This window comes from Mus caroli, chromosome 1, assembly GCF_900094665.2.
Source record: "Mus caroli chromosome 1, CAROLI_EIJ_v1.1, whole genome shotgun sequence".
NCBI lineage: Eukaryota > Metazoa > Chordata > Mammalia > Rodentia > Muridae > Mus > Mus caroli.
The window spans coordinates 8,796,130-8,812,165 of NC_034570.1; the positions used below are offsets into that span (position 1 = coordinate 8,796,130).

The following is a 16,036-nucleotide window of genomic DNA, read 5'->3' on the forward strand; positions in this document are numbered from 1 at the left end:
CTGACACCATTGCATACGCCAGCAAGATTTTGCTGAAAGGACCCTGATATAGCATCTTTTGTAAGGCTATGCTGGTGCCTGGCAAACACAGAAGGGAATGCTCACAGTCAGCTATTGGATGGATCACAGGGCCCCTAATGGAGGAGCTAGAGAAAGTACCCAAGGAGCTAAAGGAGTCTGCAACCCTATAGGTGGAACAACAATATGAACTAACCAGTACCCCCCAGAGCTGTGTCTCTAGATGCATACGTGGCAAAAGATATCCTAGTCCGCCATCAGTGGAAAGAGAGGCCCCTTGGTCTTGCAAACTTTATATGCCCCAGTACAGGGGAACACCAGGGCCAAGAAGTGGGAGTGCATGGGTAGGGGAGTAGGGGGGGCGGGGTTTAGGGGACTTTTGGGATAGCATTTGAAATGCAAGTGAAGAAAATACCTAATAATAATAAAAAAGAAAGGAGGAAAAGAAATTGGCCACCACTCATGGAGTTCACATTACTTCCAACTGTGTTAGGAGTGAAGATGTAACAACAGAGCTAGTTGAGCTGAGCACCCTTAGTCAGGGCTGGGTGTCTCCAGTCACTTTCCTGAACCAACCTAGCTCCCTCCCTCTCACTGGATCAGGGTGTAAAGAAAACTGTCCCTAAACTGTCCAGGATAGACTACAGGTAAAGAAGCTGATCGGCCCACTGCGTAGTTGTTAGGATTGCATGAGTAAGTTCATGTGACTTGCTCCTAACATCACAGAAGCATTGTGCAGCGCTGATGGTGGAGGTAAAGACAGTAATGAATGAAAATGTTTTCAACGCTGGGCGATGGTGGCATATGCCTTTAATCCCAGCACTTGGGAGGCAGAGGCAGGCGGATTTCTGAGTTCGAGGCCAGTCTGGTCTACAAAGTGAGCTCCAGGACAGCCAGAAATACAGAGAGAAACCCTGTCTCAAAAATAGGAAAAAAAAAATGTTTATAAAACCTATGTGATTTTTTTTCTCATTTGATTCAATTTTCCCCATCTAGCTGTATAGGGACCCTTGTGCCAAAATAACCAGGCAGCCTCCTTCACTGGACATTCTCTACATACAGGCAGGTGCAGGCAGCCTCAACCCGGACTCGTGATTACCAAACTTGGTGATGCTCCACTGAGATAACTTTAGAGGACAATTCAGGAGCAGGTCACAAGGTCCTGTCCCCCAGTGCCAAGTCAGTGTAGCTGCAAAGGCAAATAACAATGAAGAGAGGAATTTAACAAATAACTGTAACCAGAACATTGCTGATTATAAGTATCAAGGACGTTTTGAGGTGGGAATGTATGATAAAACTGGTATGATATAACTGTGTATTTATTGACACAAACTTACCAGTCAGAAAACAGAATGAGAATTGAAGTAGTCTAACTCCAGAAAGCAGGGAAGAGGTCTGAATGGCTGGTACAGATGCAGACAGGCTGGTACAGTGCTGGGACTGGTTACCAAGGAGCCTCAGACGTAGGTCAAAGCTGGTCAGAAATAACCATGTGTCTGTGGGGATGCTTGAGGGACACAGCGGACTCCATGTCCCATCAGCCGGTGGGTACCTCGCAGAAGACCCACATGTGAGGCAAACACCTTCTCTCTGACCATTACACAGCAGTCTTCATTCCAGAATAACTCTCTTAACAGTTCCCTTTCTCTGGTATTTCACCTGTAAATTCTCTGGGTGAAGCCCCAGATCTAGTGGCAGCTGTTTCAAGGTTTTATTGCAGTCATAAAAACTGTCATGATAAGGAACACTGAAGTGGTAATTCTGTTTCATTAAAATTCCTGGTATGCTTGCCCTGGGATGCTTCCTTAAACCTCTAGCTAATTACTCTATGTAGTGGGGTCTGTGACTTTTTCAGAAGGTCCATGGTGGAGAAGACAATTGACATTTTGGTCAATGGATATTGCCTTATGTATGTCTAGATGTATGTATATAGCTGTGTTGTATAGAAGTGTGTGTGTGTGTGTGTGTGTGTGTGTGTGTGTGTGTACACATTAAATACATGCAGATATATATGTGTGTTTGGCTTTGTGTGATGTATTGTCTGCTCCAGAAACAATACCATACACTGAGACTCTTAACTCACTCCTCAGGAAGGAATTCTTATTCCTTTTTCACAGGAAATCCATGAGGAATTTAGCTGATGGCAAAATGGGCTGGATTCCAAGTAGGCGGTCACTAGAAACTCTACACACACCATCGTGTTCTGCAAGAATCTGCTTGTACCATCCACTTCTCTAAGCCAGAAGAAAAAGAGAGAGAGAGAGAGAGAGAGAGAGAGAGAGGGAGGGAGGGAGGGAGGGAGGGAGGAAGGAAGGAAGGAAGGAAGGAAGGAAGGAAGGAAGGAAGGAAGGAAGGAAGGAAGGAAGGCAGGCAGGCAGGCAGAAAGTTTGTACCACAGTACTGGGGTTCAGTTGTTACTATTTGTCCAGGTGCGGTAGCATAGGCAGCCCCAGTTGCAGGAGGTTGAGACAGGAGGATCATTTGAAGCCAGGAGCTGAGGCCAACCAAGTTTCAGAAGTGATTCTGTTTGTGCCAGAGATGGTGTGAATTGGAATCACAGACAGCCCTTGCCTTTTCGGAGTAAAATTGGCCCCGTTTTCGTGTGTGGCAGATGCGGCAGCTTTGCTCTGGCTGGCACTTGGCTGTGGGTGGAGTCACTGCCTACTTCTGCTCCTCAGGCCCTAGGCCTGCATCCACTGGGTGGAGAGACTATCCAGATGGATGGCTGCATCTTAAGATATTTGGATTTAAGACAGAAGCACACACTGAATCACTCTCCCCAAAATTTCCAACTATGAAAAGTTATCTCTTTTGGTAGTACTTACCAACAATAAGAATTCTGTTTACTGTGCAGTTATCTCATAGTGAAAGTGTCTGTCAGCTTTGACAAACTTTTTTTGGGTCGCTAAACACACTTTTTTCAAGCTCAGTGATCGTCCCTCGGGGTGCCACCAAACCCTGCCTACAAATTGCTGAACTTTGCTTTGCATGCAGAATTCTGGAGCAGCCTCTGAGGCAAAGACTCATTCATTTGTCCACTACCTGGAGAGGGAGCTAGGCAAGCTGCCTCCGTATAAGCAGAACACACATCCTGATGCACAGAAGTGCAGGTCACAGTTTTCGTCCTGCCATAATCATTTTTGAACCAACTACATCTGCACATTTTTAGACACATCTTTCCATGTACACAAACCCCAAATGTCTGTATCCTTTTCAAAGACTCAAACACCTGAGCTATTGAGACAAATATTTTCCTTCTGCCGATTTCCCCAGCAAAGATTACAGCTGCAAAGAGGTCCATGAAAGACATTAAAATCACGTAGGATTCTAATTACAAGTGCCAGTATCTACTCAAAGTTGGGACTCATTCCCAACTTTGTGACATGGCTGAGTTGGGCCTAAACAAATTTATTCATATGTTTGTTAGTTTGTTTGTTTGAGGTAGAGTCTTACAGTCCAAGCTGCCTCTAGACTTGTAATCCTCTTGTCTCAGCTTCTTGAGTGCTGAGAATACAGGCATCAGCTACCAGATTTATTGGTTTCTTTGTGTGTTAGATTCCCTGAGCCTGGAGGTCCTGGTGGATGTGAGCTGCCTGGTCCAGGTGGATGCTGGGAGCTGACCCTGGATGTGCTAGAAGAGCGGAAATTGCTTAGTCACTGAGCCTTCTCGCTAGCTAGCCTCTACTTAACCTTCTGCAACGTGGTTCTCACATTGCTGTGTTCTGTGTTGCCTTTTCCTGACATGCTTGGTAGTTAGCTGCCTTTTCTTCAGCAACCTGCTCTTCTGTGTGACGACCTTGAAGGTTCAAGGCACTTCAGGCAAAGCCTGAAAAGAGACGAGTGTAACATGGCTTGAAATAATCATTTGGAAACACCAGAGGTGTGGAGGCTCAGGTGGGACCATAGCGTGAATTCTAGATGCTCAGGGCGTGGGAGTCGAAAGCCCCAATGCTGCTCTGATAATTAAACATATAGCACAGACATGCAGCTCTCTTGATGAAAATAGATGTTAACTGCAGAGCCCTTGCTCTCGGCGAAGGCTTGTGCATGATTTACTATGCATTTGATTTATCTGCTGACAGAACCATCACATTCCTTGGCCAAACTTTTTTACATCAGAGATGCCTCCTGGTGGTATTGGCTTGCCAGTGGGAGTGGGAGATATGAGATACTCATAGACACTACTAGAGTGGGTATCCTAGTCACACATGACTTCTTTGGGTTTTCAGACAGGTTTTCTGTGTAGGCTTGGCTGTTCTGAAACTTACTCTGTAGACTGGTCTGGCCTTGAACTCAGAGATCCGCCTACTTCAACTTCCCAAGTGCTAGGATTAAAGTCCTGTACCACCAAGACAGGACTTATCTGAAAATATGTGTGGCTCAGCCCGCATGGATATTTAGAGCATAAGTATATGGTGCTGGTGTCAGCTTAGGAACATTGAAATACACATAATAATAGCACACAGGCGACACTTGTATATGGGAGGGAGAAAAGGATACATCTAACAGTGCTAGTCCTTATCCAGGCTCACTCTGTTGTCTTGCTAACATAGCTTCAAATGAAGGCCATGATTCTTCCTACTGACCAGTGAGTCCTTTAGGGCTTGTAAGAGAAAAACTGAAATGTAAAGAAGTGATTGGGGCTTTCGAATGGAGAGAGGCTTCTGAGAGGCCTCCCGGGGTGAAAAGACATTGTTGGAACCAGAACTGTGAACTTGCTGCATTCCCACAGCTGTGGACAAAACAGGAACTAGGAACCCCAATGCGACCCCCACTACCACCCCCGCAGAGCGCATTTTCTGGGAAGGTCGACTCAGTCTCCCTGGGACCCACCACATGCTGCGGGCGTGAAGAGTTTGTAGGAGAAGAAGGAAAATCAAAAGAAAACACGATGAGTTTGCCAATGTCTGGGATACCCAGAGTTGGCTTTGCCTGTAATGGCCTCAAATTAAATTCCTCTCCGTCTTGCTCCTCTGCCACTCTGCCCAGGCTCACTTTAGAAACCAAGAGGCAGAGAACAAAGCAGGCAAGTTTGTTTTTCCAGAACAAATGGGGCAGTTTGGGGTCCTGGTGGAAGCAGCGCTGACAGCTGGCTCCGTGTTGGGACACTAAGGGTTTTAACACGGTTCATTCAAGACTGTTTAGTCTGGGGGCGGAGGATTCATTTATCAGCGCCAGTGTCATCGAGGCAGTTCTGATTCCCAATGATTTCATTGTCATCTGTATGTGCCTGCCACAAACGAAATAGAACTGAGCAGTTACTGCAGGGTCACTTTCATTTATGCTCCTTAATGGAATTAGCAGCGAGGGACGGGGCAGGGGTGGGGGATGGGGAGGTGATGGGGGAACGGACTGACCGACACCTAGCTACTGCTAGGGTGCTTAGTAAATAACAACTAGCTCAGCATCGCCAACTGCTTCCCGCTGGCTCTTGCAGAACTGGCAGTGCATCGAGGACACATCCGGCAAGCTCCGAATCCACAAGTGTAAGGGACCCAGCGACCTGCTCACAGTCCGTCAGAATGCACGCAACCTCTACTCTCGCGGATTGCATGACAAAGACAAAGAGTGCCATTGTAGGGACTCTGGTTATCGCTCGAGCCGAAGCCAGAGAAAGAATCAAAGGCAGTTCCTGAGGAACAAGGGAACACCAAGTAAGCTCCACCTTGTGACCCCGCCCCCCACACCCGACACACACACACAGCGGCAGGAGGATCCCTTTTCAAGACAACCTCCCCCACGATTCACACACAAATTAGATGTTCTCGGTGTATAGATTTCAGGATAAAAGCAAAAATCATTGCTCAGTTTAAAGTAAGATAGCAAAGATCGGCTAGAAATTTTACTTTGCAAGCATTTTCACTTAGTATAGAATAAAAATCCACTTAGTAACAACTTCCTAGGGACCAGGGCATCCACACCGGAAAGGGCTTCAGCGGGTGTCCCTCGGGACCATGGGGGCGGGGGGGTTAGAGCCATCTGACTTTACCTTCATGGTAATGCTCTAATATGCCTGTCTTAAGTTGCTTTAAAAGTTAAATTTCAGGTATCAATCAGTTCATGTGTGTTTAACCTTAGAGGAAAGACATGAGCAGTTTTTAAACGCATATTTTTCATGTTTTAGACTGTATCTTTAAATGTTGTCATACGCTTGTATCTTGTTGAGTGGCAGTATCAAATTAGTTGAACTCAGTACAGCATATCCTTACTGCCTACAGGTATTTTTAGTAAAAGCTCTCAGGTAACTGATTGACACAGACTACAGAAAACAGGAGGAACATCTACTGAAGAATGATCGTCTACTGCCACCTCGTGGCATATTCGAGAAGTGGCTCAAATCTGTGCATATTCTATAGAAACAAATAAGTTCTGTTTAATTGGACACAAAACACTTAAGAGACTCAGAGTTCCTTACAGCAGACATTTTTGTGCTGAACAGAATAGACTAGAGGATCATGAATTCCTTATCTAGGTGGACTGGTCTTCACTGGTTCGCAAAGTGGTTTATAGCCAGTACCACAGAGTTACGGGATTGTCTTTCCTCCTGGAAGGAAATTTCACATTTAAACCTCACAAGAAAATCACAGCTAGAATTAATAAGGTTACAAGGCCCCTGATACAAGCATCCCACTTAGCAGCAGGAACACTCTCCCCTGACAGAAAGTTTTCAAACTGCGTCCTACAACAGGAGCAGGTTTCCTCTTTTCCTGAGGTGATGGTGGTGCAAGGCATCTGTCTGTCAGTCATGGCAGCCACTACTGCACCTGGAAACTAAGGGGTCCTAGAGGGAACAAGCTCCCCTGGAGGAAGGCTGACAGTTGTGATTCCCTCGTCTCTGTGACTCTTCTTCGTGACTTAGGAAACTGGAGAGAAGATTCCAGAGTAGTGAGCTTGGCAAAGCCCAAGCACGGAAGCAGAGGTCAGAGCTTGTACAATAAACCCTTACCCAGGACCCAGCGAACAAAGTCGCGCACTGCAGGCGCACAGTGGCCTTACTCTTAGTATCAAGTGTTCAAAATGTTACATGGCTGATGCAAACTTTCACAAATTTAGTCGTTTTAGAGCGCTGCCCTGTACTTATGTAAATGTGAGGTGTTGAGAGGGGTCGTCTCTTTTAAAAAGCAGCTCAAGGCAGTGGTGAGGCAGTGCGTTCAGGCTCCAGGACCCAGTGTGTTCAGGCTCTAGGACCTAGGGAAAGCCCAGCAAAACCCAATGCTTCAGTTCCCTCATGCAGAGAGAATAATAGAACCAATTCATGTTTGATAGCTCATAAGTTTGGTTTTTTTGTTTCAGTGTAAGGACCATTATGACAATACTTTCATTTCAAGATTATGGATTCAAGATAGATAAGCAGAATACAAAGGACAGTGGAAGCTAATAACAAGCAGGGGCTATATAGTTCTATACTAACTACCTTCTCCATTCATGTAGAAAACTAAGTGTGGCAGCTTTTAGCCTGCTAGCACCCTTGACAGGACCCAACCAGGACAAGAGCATGCTTTTTGCTGCTGTGATTTCAGGAGCTACCCAGGACAAAGGTGCCCCAAGGCTCCTCAGCCTGCACTTTGTGTTCCTCTCTAACATTCCACGATGACCGATGATACCATTCTCCTTCCCACCCACATCTGTTCATCTGTGGTAAAGACTTTTCCTCTCATTCCAGAGTATAAGCCCAGATTTGTGCACACCCGGCAGACTCGGTCCCTGTCCGTTGAATTCGAAGGTGAAATATATGACATCAATCTGGAAGAAGAAGAACTGCAAGTGTTACCACCAAGGAGCATTGCTAAGCGCCATGATGAGGGTCACCAGGGCTTTGGAGGCCACCAGGCTGCTGCTGGTGACATCAGGAATGAGATGCTGGCAGACAGCAACAATGCTGTGGGGTTACCCGCCACTGTCCGGGTGACACACAAGTGAGTCTCCTCGTGTAGTTCCCAGGCTGGAGGACAACATTACCTCACGCCCCATACAATCACCATTGCACTTTGCAAAAAGAAATAGTATTGCTCAGTAATGCAGTGTCCAAAGGCTTACAGGCACAACAAGGGACACAAGGAAGCAGAAGGAATTAGAACCACCAGCGACCTGGACATGTGCTTTGGGTTCTGTTTCATTAGCTGGGAACCAGGCAGAGCAATCCTGTCATATCACAACTAAGCAGGCATGGGTGGAACCTCCACCCACAAGTCTGGGGACTCTTCCATGCTCCGTGGTCCTCCAGACTTAGAGCATTACAGAAGTTAGCTCAGAGATGAAGAACACTGGCTGCTCTTCTAAAAGAGCCAGGTTTGGTTACCAGCACCCACATAGAGGTTCACAACTGTCTGCAACCCATGTCAGGGGCTACAACTCCCACGTCTGAATTCCACAGATGCCACATGCACCTGATGCAATACCCATGCACACAAGTAAAAATAAATAAGCACTTGGGAGGCAGAGACAGGCAGATTTCTGAGTTCGAGGCCAGCCTGGTCTACAGAGTGAGTTCCAGGACAGCCAGGGCTACACAGAGAAACCCTGCCTCAAAATAAATAAATACATAAATAAATATAAATAAATAAATAAATAAATAAACAAACAAATAAACAAATAAGCAAACAAATACGCCCTGGAATCTGGAGGTGATCCTAGCACTGTTTCAACTAGACATCATGGAGTGCACCTACGTTCCCAGCCCCCAATGTTCAGCAGGATCTCAAGTTCAGGTCCTGCTTGGGATACTTGGGAGAAAAAAATGGAGAATCTGAAGGTCTAGTGCAGCAGTGTAAAGCGCTTGTCTAGCCAGAGGCTTGTCTAGATAGAGCCTCAGCACAGCCAAACAGAAGGGAAGCATCAGAGTGTTCGTGCGCTGTTTGAGGTTTTTCTTTCTGTAAAGCAAAATGGTGGAGTGATGTGTTTCTTCCAAGAAGCCATTTTGAATTGTGACTTTGAAAGTCTATACACACATGGAAATGCACTCTTAATCTTTTGTGTGTGCACTTGCTGACACTTTAAGTGTTTAATTTGGGGAGTGAATCCTGTTCAAGGGAGGATGAATGTGGAAAAGTGTGGCAAGGTGTTCTTGGTGATAATCTTGTCACAAAGCAGTGACCCTGTCCCTTGTCCAGCCAGCGGCCAGGACCCATTCTCATTTATCCTTGTGAGGGGATGATCTCTCAGATCAGTGTTTTTATCTACAGGACGAGGGCGAAGGGTAGACTGCTCTCTGCTCTCTCTGGTGTCTGTCTGTTGTTGTTTTTCTGTTGTTATGGGAACGTGAGCTGTTTCTTGGGGCCTCCTTGCTTTTGCAGGTGCTTTATTCTTCCAAACGACACAATCCACTGTGAGAGGGAGCTGTACCAGTCAGCCAGAGCGTGGAAGGACCATAAGGCCTACATTGATAAAGAGGTCAGCCTTGGGGCTGGGTAGAGCATAGTTATACAGAGCTTGGTTGTCCATCCCCGCACAAACATACAAACAAACACAGCAATCCACAGGGCTGTGTGCTCAGCTCCTTAGCCCTGCTGTGACTGGAGGGTCACACCATGTGTCCATATCCTCATTTTTGTAATTGCCTAAAAACTAGAAAATCCACCAAGAGATTTAATCGTCTTCCAGTAACGTAGTGGTAGTCCTACTAAAAGCAAGAGTGGGAAAGGGAGGGATGAATCTGACAGTCTTTTGCATGTTTTTGAGAAAACATGAGGTATCTGTTAATGTCTCTGGCACACTGGCAATACAGAAGTAAACGTGTTTGTTCTATGGCTTGCTCTTCTCCGTTGTTCTGGGAATGGTCATAATCACGGAATCCAGCCAATAAGGTGGAGGAAAGTCTGTAAACAAAGATCCTGATCTTAAAAGCTTGTATGATTATGTGTTTTCCAGATTGAAGTTCTACAAGATAAAATTAAGAATTTAAGGGAAGTGAGGGGACACCTAAAGAAAAGGAAGCCTGAGGAGTGTAGCTGTGGTGACCAGAGGTGAGCATGCATCCTAGGGCGCCTTCTAACACAGCAGAGGTGAGCATGCGGCCCTGACACAAATGAGCCAGAGAGAAGAGCTCGAGATTGCGGCATGTTTCATTAATGCCGTGTGTGAAGGCATTGCCATTGCCATCAGACATATTGGCTTTACCCACTTGAGTCTAATTAAACATGGCACCCACTTAAGCAAATGATACAAACAAGCCCCACTGAAATAATGGCAAAAGAATAACTTCCTGCCATGCATGTGAGTGAGTGTGTCTGTGTGAGTATATTTGTGTGTGTGTATTTGTATGTGAATGTGTCTGTGGGTATGTGTGTGTGTATATTTTTGTGTGAGTGTATGAGTGAGTTATGTGTGTGGGTGTGGGTGTGTGAGTGCTTCTGTGAGTGCTTCTGTGAATGTGTGTGAGTAGGTATGTGATTGTGTGAGTGTGTATGGGTATGTGGGTATGTGTGTGTGAGTGTGTATGAGTGAGTGTGAATGTGTGTGTGTGTGTGTTTGTGTGTTATGAACCATTTAACCAAATGAGAGGTTACATATATTAGACTCATGTCTAACCTTCTGGCTTGCAGCTATTACAACAAAGAGAAAGGTGTCAAACGACAGGAGAAGCTAAAGAGTCACCTTCACCCCTTCAAGTGAGTGGCTTCCTGTCTGCACTGGGGCTGGGGCTGTCCCTGGTGACAGGAGGGGCTCCACATAGGATGGTCTGTGATGGAAATCGGCAGAGAGTAACAGACCTAGAATGACTTGTGGTAGTGCTGGCCTCTCAAGATGGAAAGAAGCACTTGGATATTTAAACAATTGCAAAAGTTGTATGTGTGAGAGATTTTGTATCTGAACATCAATGACATTTAAACTATGTGCAGAACCAAAATCACCTGCCGAGGCTCAGGGAATGGGAAGGAAGTGAAAAGAGTCTGAGAGGTGGGGGAAGAGGAGGATGCTTTGAACGTGACACTGCTATTATGATCCGGAGCTCATAGCAGTAGTGATTACGGGCATAAGACAGAGCTCAAGAGGACCAGCCCTGACCAAGAAGTTACTGCAGTTGGTAGCTGTGGGAGGAGGGAGCATCATTCCTCTTAGGGCTGGACCACTGGTAAGCGTCCATGCTGCAGCACTAGACTCAGTGGGTTATTACAGAGAATAAAAGACATGAGGATGTGCAGAGAAAGATCAGGGGTGGGAGGTGGGGTGCAAAGAGGCATGCAGGGTGGGGGTAGGGTGTGAAGGGGGCATGCAGAGGTGGGGGTGGGGTGCAAAGAGGCATGCAGGGTGGGGGTAGGGTGTGAAGGGGACATGCAGGGGTGGGTTGTGAAGGGGGCATGCAGGGGTGGGAGTGAGGTATGAAGGGGGCATGCAGGGGGTGGGGGTGGGGTGTGAAGGGGGCATGCAGGAGTGGGGTGGGGTGGGAAGGAGGCATGCAGGGGTGGGGGTGAGGTGTGAAGGGGACATGCAGGGTGGGGATGGAGTGTGAAGGGGCATGCAGGTTGGCTATGATCATATCTCACTGTACACACAAATGGAATTCTCAAAAAGTAAATATTTTAAAGAAACAAAAAATCTTTATTTTAAAATGTTATCATGTATAATTTGCCAAAGGATATTTGAATCCCATTGCAAGCCAACTAATCAGTCACTGACTCCGTGGCCGCCTGATATGTACTGAGCCATCAGGAGATCACATCATTTGTTCAAAGCTTGTGGCTGGCAAGATGCACTGACTCGTGCCAACCTTTCTTCCTGTCGATGCTTAAGAACAAGTGATCGTCAGATTCAATGCAGATCTAGAGAACTGTCCTGAGCGAGTTTACCTCCATGGTACTGGCTATATTTGAAGCCCTCTGTGAAAGCAGAGGTCACCCGAGCTCATGTGTCTGTGCAAGGCTTAGAACAACAACCCCACTTTTTATAAAGTACTTTCTGGTCGTCCAGGGAGGCTGCTGCCCAGGAGGTGGATAGCAAACTTCAGCTCTTCAAGGAGCATCGGAGGAGGAAGAAGGAGAGGAAGGAGAAGAAACGGCAGAGGAAGGGAGAGGAGTGTAGCCTGCCTGGCCTTACCTGCTTCACCCATGACAACAACCACTGGCAGACTGCCCCATTCTGGAACTGTAAGTCTCCCAGGGGTACATCCCATGGAGTGCAGAGAGCGCCTCCTATTGTTCTAATGTAGGCTGAGAACCACACAGGTAAAAGTCAATCCAGGGCGTCCAAATGGAAAAGGTCACATTGTGTGCCCAAATCATTTTGCTAGAAAAAAAAAGAAAAATTACTTGTCTTTAGAAACTTTGGAGTCTTTGTTTGTTTCTTTGTTTTGTTTTGTTGTTATGTTTGTTTTTTTTTTAATTTTTGCTTGATTTTTTAAAAATTTACTTATTTTATATATATGAGCATACTGTAGCTGTGTTAAGACACACCAAAAGAGGGCCTCAGATCCCTTTATAAATGGTTGTGAGCCACCATGTGGTTGCTGGAAATTGAACTCAGGATGGCTAGAAGAGCAGTCAGTGCTCTTAACCGCTAAGCTATCTCTCCAGTCCTTTGTTCTGATCTTAAAAGATATGGTCTCTGTGTGTATCCTAGAAGCTAGCCTAGAACTGTATAACCCAGGCTGGCTTCCTAGAACTATATAACCCAGGCTGGCTTCCTAGAACTATATAACCCAGGCTGGCTTCCTCTTTGCAGTCCTCTTGCCTCAGCCTCCCTCACACTAGGATTATTGGTATACTAGCTTTTACTCCTAGAAATGCTGGTATTTTTGTTTAAAGATACCGAGTCTCTCCTTGAGGTTTCACACAGAGGCTTCCTCAGGCCCATTCTGCCCATAAACCTGTTAGGTCCGTAGCAATAAATGCCTGGGCACTTTTGTTCCAAATAGATTGCTTTCTGCTTTAATTGTCTTTTTGTCTTTTAAAATTCTTCTTGTCTCATATCCTGACTACAGGTTCCCCTCTCTCCCCCACCTCCTCCCCTTCATCAACTCTTTCCCCCAGGTCCATCTTTTGCTTTAATTCTAATGCATGTATCTTCACACAAATAAAAACACAGTAAGGATCCATCTGGTAAACCCAGAGCCCACACCCTCCTTATCCTGGTCCCCTTTGGTGGAAGACCCTGGGGTCCACACAAGTACTCTGTTTTGTTTTGCACAGTACAGGGTAGGGACTAGTTGTGCCATTTTGAATAGAGTACATTTGCTTTCTCTTGTCTCTGCACAATGTCCCCTTGGCAGTGGGGACATGTGTATGCCCTCGCCTCTGATGGGGCACACATCCCAACTGAAGGTTTACCAGGAGCACAGATAAAACTCCAGCCTTGTGAGGGTCAGCTGAGGGAGCCAGGTAGCTTATCAAACTAGCCTGTGGCGCTCTCCCAGATCATTCAGACATGACAGGCCAGTCCTAGGCAGCCTGTGCCTCTCAGTCTTACTGCTTCAGAGTTGGGTCTGTGTTTACATGTGCGTTCACAATCACAGTGAGGCCAAGTGAGGCGTAGTCATAGCACAGAGCTTTTAATGTGGCTCCTGAAATGGAGTTTTGGAAATCAGTGAGACCTTCCAGATTTCGGAGAGGAGGGGGTCTGTCCTTATTGCACTTTAATTCTAGTGAGAAGGGAGAAAAGCAAGCAAGCAATGAACTATGGAAGATACTTACGCTTTGTGGCTATGGAATGAAAGAAACAGTTAAACTTTCCACGGGGACTCTTTAGAGATAAGGAAGGGGTGTGTGTGTGTGTGTGTGTGTGTGTGTGTGTGTGTGTGAGAGAGAGAGAGAGAGAGAGAGAGAGAGAGAGAGAGAGAGAGAGAGAGAGAGAGACCTCATCAAGCTTACATGTCAGTGATGTAAGACCCAGTAGGTTCAAGCTCAGAGAGGTTTGATGCTTCCCAGTGACAGTGCTGCAGGACCTTGAGGGACTCTCATAGCCAAACTGTAGCCCCTTTAAAAGATGACAATTAAGCTGGAACCTAAAGAGCTGTAGGAACATCATCCAAATGGAAGAGGTCAGCATCCCAGCAAAGTGAGGTTGTGAGCAGGGGTTGTGAGGTAGGGATGAAGTTGGTGGCGATGTCATGCAGAAGGAACCAATGTGATGCACCAGGGACTGGAAAGCCCCTTGAAGAACAAGGGAGGATGAATTATAGCTTGCCTGTGTTAGGAGGTCGGCTGCTACAGTTCCTGCCTCAGCCAATGCCCCAGGCACCGCCAAACCTCCTGTATGGTCTCCCACATCCTTTCCTCTTGTCTGCAAACCATCCTTCAGAGTCACAATGACCTCCTAATGTCGTCTTGTTTCCTCTTATGAAAGCAACACACTAGCATATCTAGGAAAGACCCACATGGTATGCTCTAGCCCTGTTCTGCCGTTTCTCCTTCTCAATTAAAAACTTTAAATTATATTTGTGTGTGTGTGTGTATGCGTGTGTGTCTGTGTCTATGTGTCTGCACGTTTCTGTTGCTTGCTCTATGTGTCTGTCTCTAGGAATGCACACAGGTGTATATGGAGCCAGAAGATGGTACTGGGTATGTGGAACTGCAGTTAGAGCATTTAAGTGGTACCCACTTTTTTTACATGGATGCTGGGATCTGAACTTCTGTCCTTTGGGTTTCATTACAAGTGTTTTAACTGCTAAAGATCTCTTCAACCTGTTTAAAATGTTTTTTATTATATGCCCACAAGTTACACAAATGAACACACTGCTAATATTTAATTATGTTGCTCATACTATTACACTAACTTGGCCTGTGTATTATAAAAAAAAACTTAATATAACTGATAACAGTAAAACCATCTTAAGAGTCCTTTTCATTTTAACCTTTGGAGGTCACAAACGTGTGGTTCCTTTTTATAGATCTCAGTCCCAGTGCGTGTAATGCCAGGCACCAAAGCATGCTTTTCTTCTGCTGTAAGAATGGAATGGCTACATGAAAGACTTGGTCAGATGTTGATTCAATGAGTTGCATCATTTGTATGCTGAGGCAATGATGATCTTCAATTTTTAATACCTTCATTATCTAAACAGTCATTTATTGAAATTACACTGTTAAATTTCTAACATCCTTGAGATTTATCAATTATTTGTGCAGAACCACCAGAAGTTATTATACTCATATAGTTTATGAAACAAGTTCAAAACCCATTTAAATTATTGATTTGGTAAATTTCTGCATAAGTTAAAAGCATTTGGTTGCCTGGATTTTAATATCTAGGTATGAACTAATGTTCTCATAGAAAGAATATAAATTATGAATGATGTACTGAGAGCACTTTCTATGGAAAAAAAATGAAACAAATGAAAATATTCTCCATTTCCCAGACAGTCTTTTGTAAAAGTGTTTCTGGACTGGAGGAAAGGGGAATATGCAGAACACAGACCACAGGGGATGTTTATCTGTATGCCATCATGGCTGACACGTGTCATTGTCCAGACTCTCCTGGCACTCAGGAGGATCTGAGGCAATCCTGGGCTCCATGCTCCAAGCCCATATGCTGGGCAGCAGCAAGAGTAGTGTGTACATTCACCAGCTAAAACAAGTAAGCCCTGTTGAGGGGCATCGGCACGGGGGAGGTTGCAGCTCTTAGTGGTGGGTTATGGAGCAGAATTCACCTTCCCTTCAGCTTTTAACTGCTCTAAAAAAAATCTAGTCTATTAACATATTTGAAAATGTAATCCCTTCTTCACTTTTGAAAGATCGATCGACCCTCTTTAGCTTGGGGGCCATATTTAGTGATTCTAACATGACCAAAGGCAGTAGTCTCAGAGCTAGCACCAGCTTCCAGCCAGACTCCCCTGCTGCCTGTTGTCAGCTGCATGATGCTGGTCCTTAGGTTTCCAATCTACACGTGGCTATGGGAACAATAATGTGTCTAACAGTCCTTTGAGAACTAAATGAGGTAAGATATACAAACATCTTACATCAGAAGTACATCCCATTTCCTGTGCATATCCTAAATGTTTTAAGAAATATTTGCTAAAGATTTTGCTGAAAGGACCCAAAGATAGCTGTCTCTTGTGAGACTATGCAGGGGCCTAGCAAACACAGGAGTG

General features: G+C 45.5%; 1 protein-coding gene across 7 annotated transcripts in view; it reads left to right on the top strand.

The window, feature by feature from the left end:
• Positions 1-16,036, top strand: part of Sulf1 (sulfatase 1) — a 165,088-nt gene that overhangs the window by 135,062 nt on the left and 13,990 nt on the right. For all 7 annotated transcript variants that reach the window (XM_021155418.2, XM_021155402.2, XM_021155411.2 and 4 more), the window contains 6 exons: positions 5,456-5,672; positions 7,682-7,934; positions 9,312-9,408; positions 9,886-9,980; positions 10,560-10,625; positions 11,926-12,101. In XM_021155418.2, coding sequence (XP_021011077.1) covers positions 5,456-5,672; positions 7,682-7,934; positions 9,312-9,408; positions 9,886-9,980; positions 10,560-10,625; positions 11,926-12,101 — 904 coding nt within the window. The remainder of the gene's footprint in view (positions 1-5,455; positions 5,673-7,681; positions 7,935-9,311; positions 9,409-9,885; positions 9,981-10,559; positions 10,626-11,925; positions 12,102-16,036) is intronic.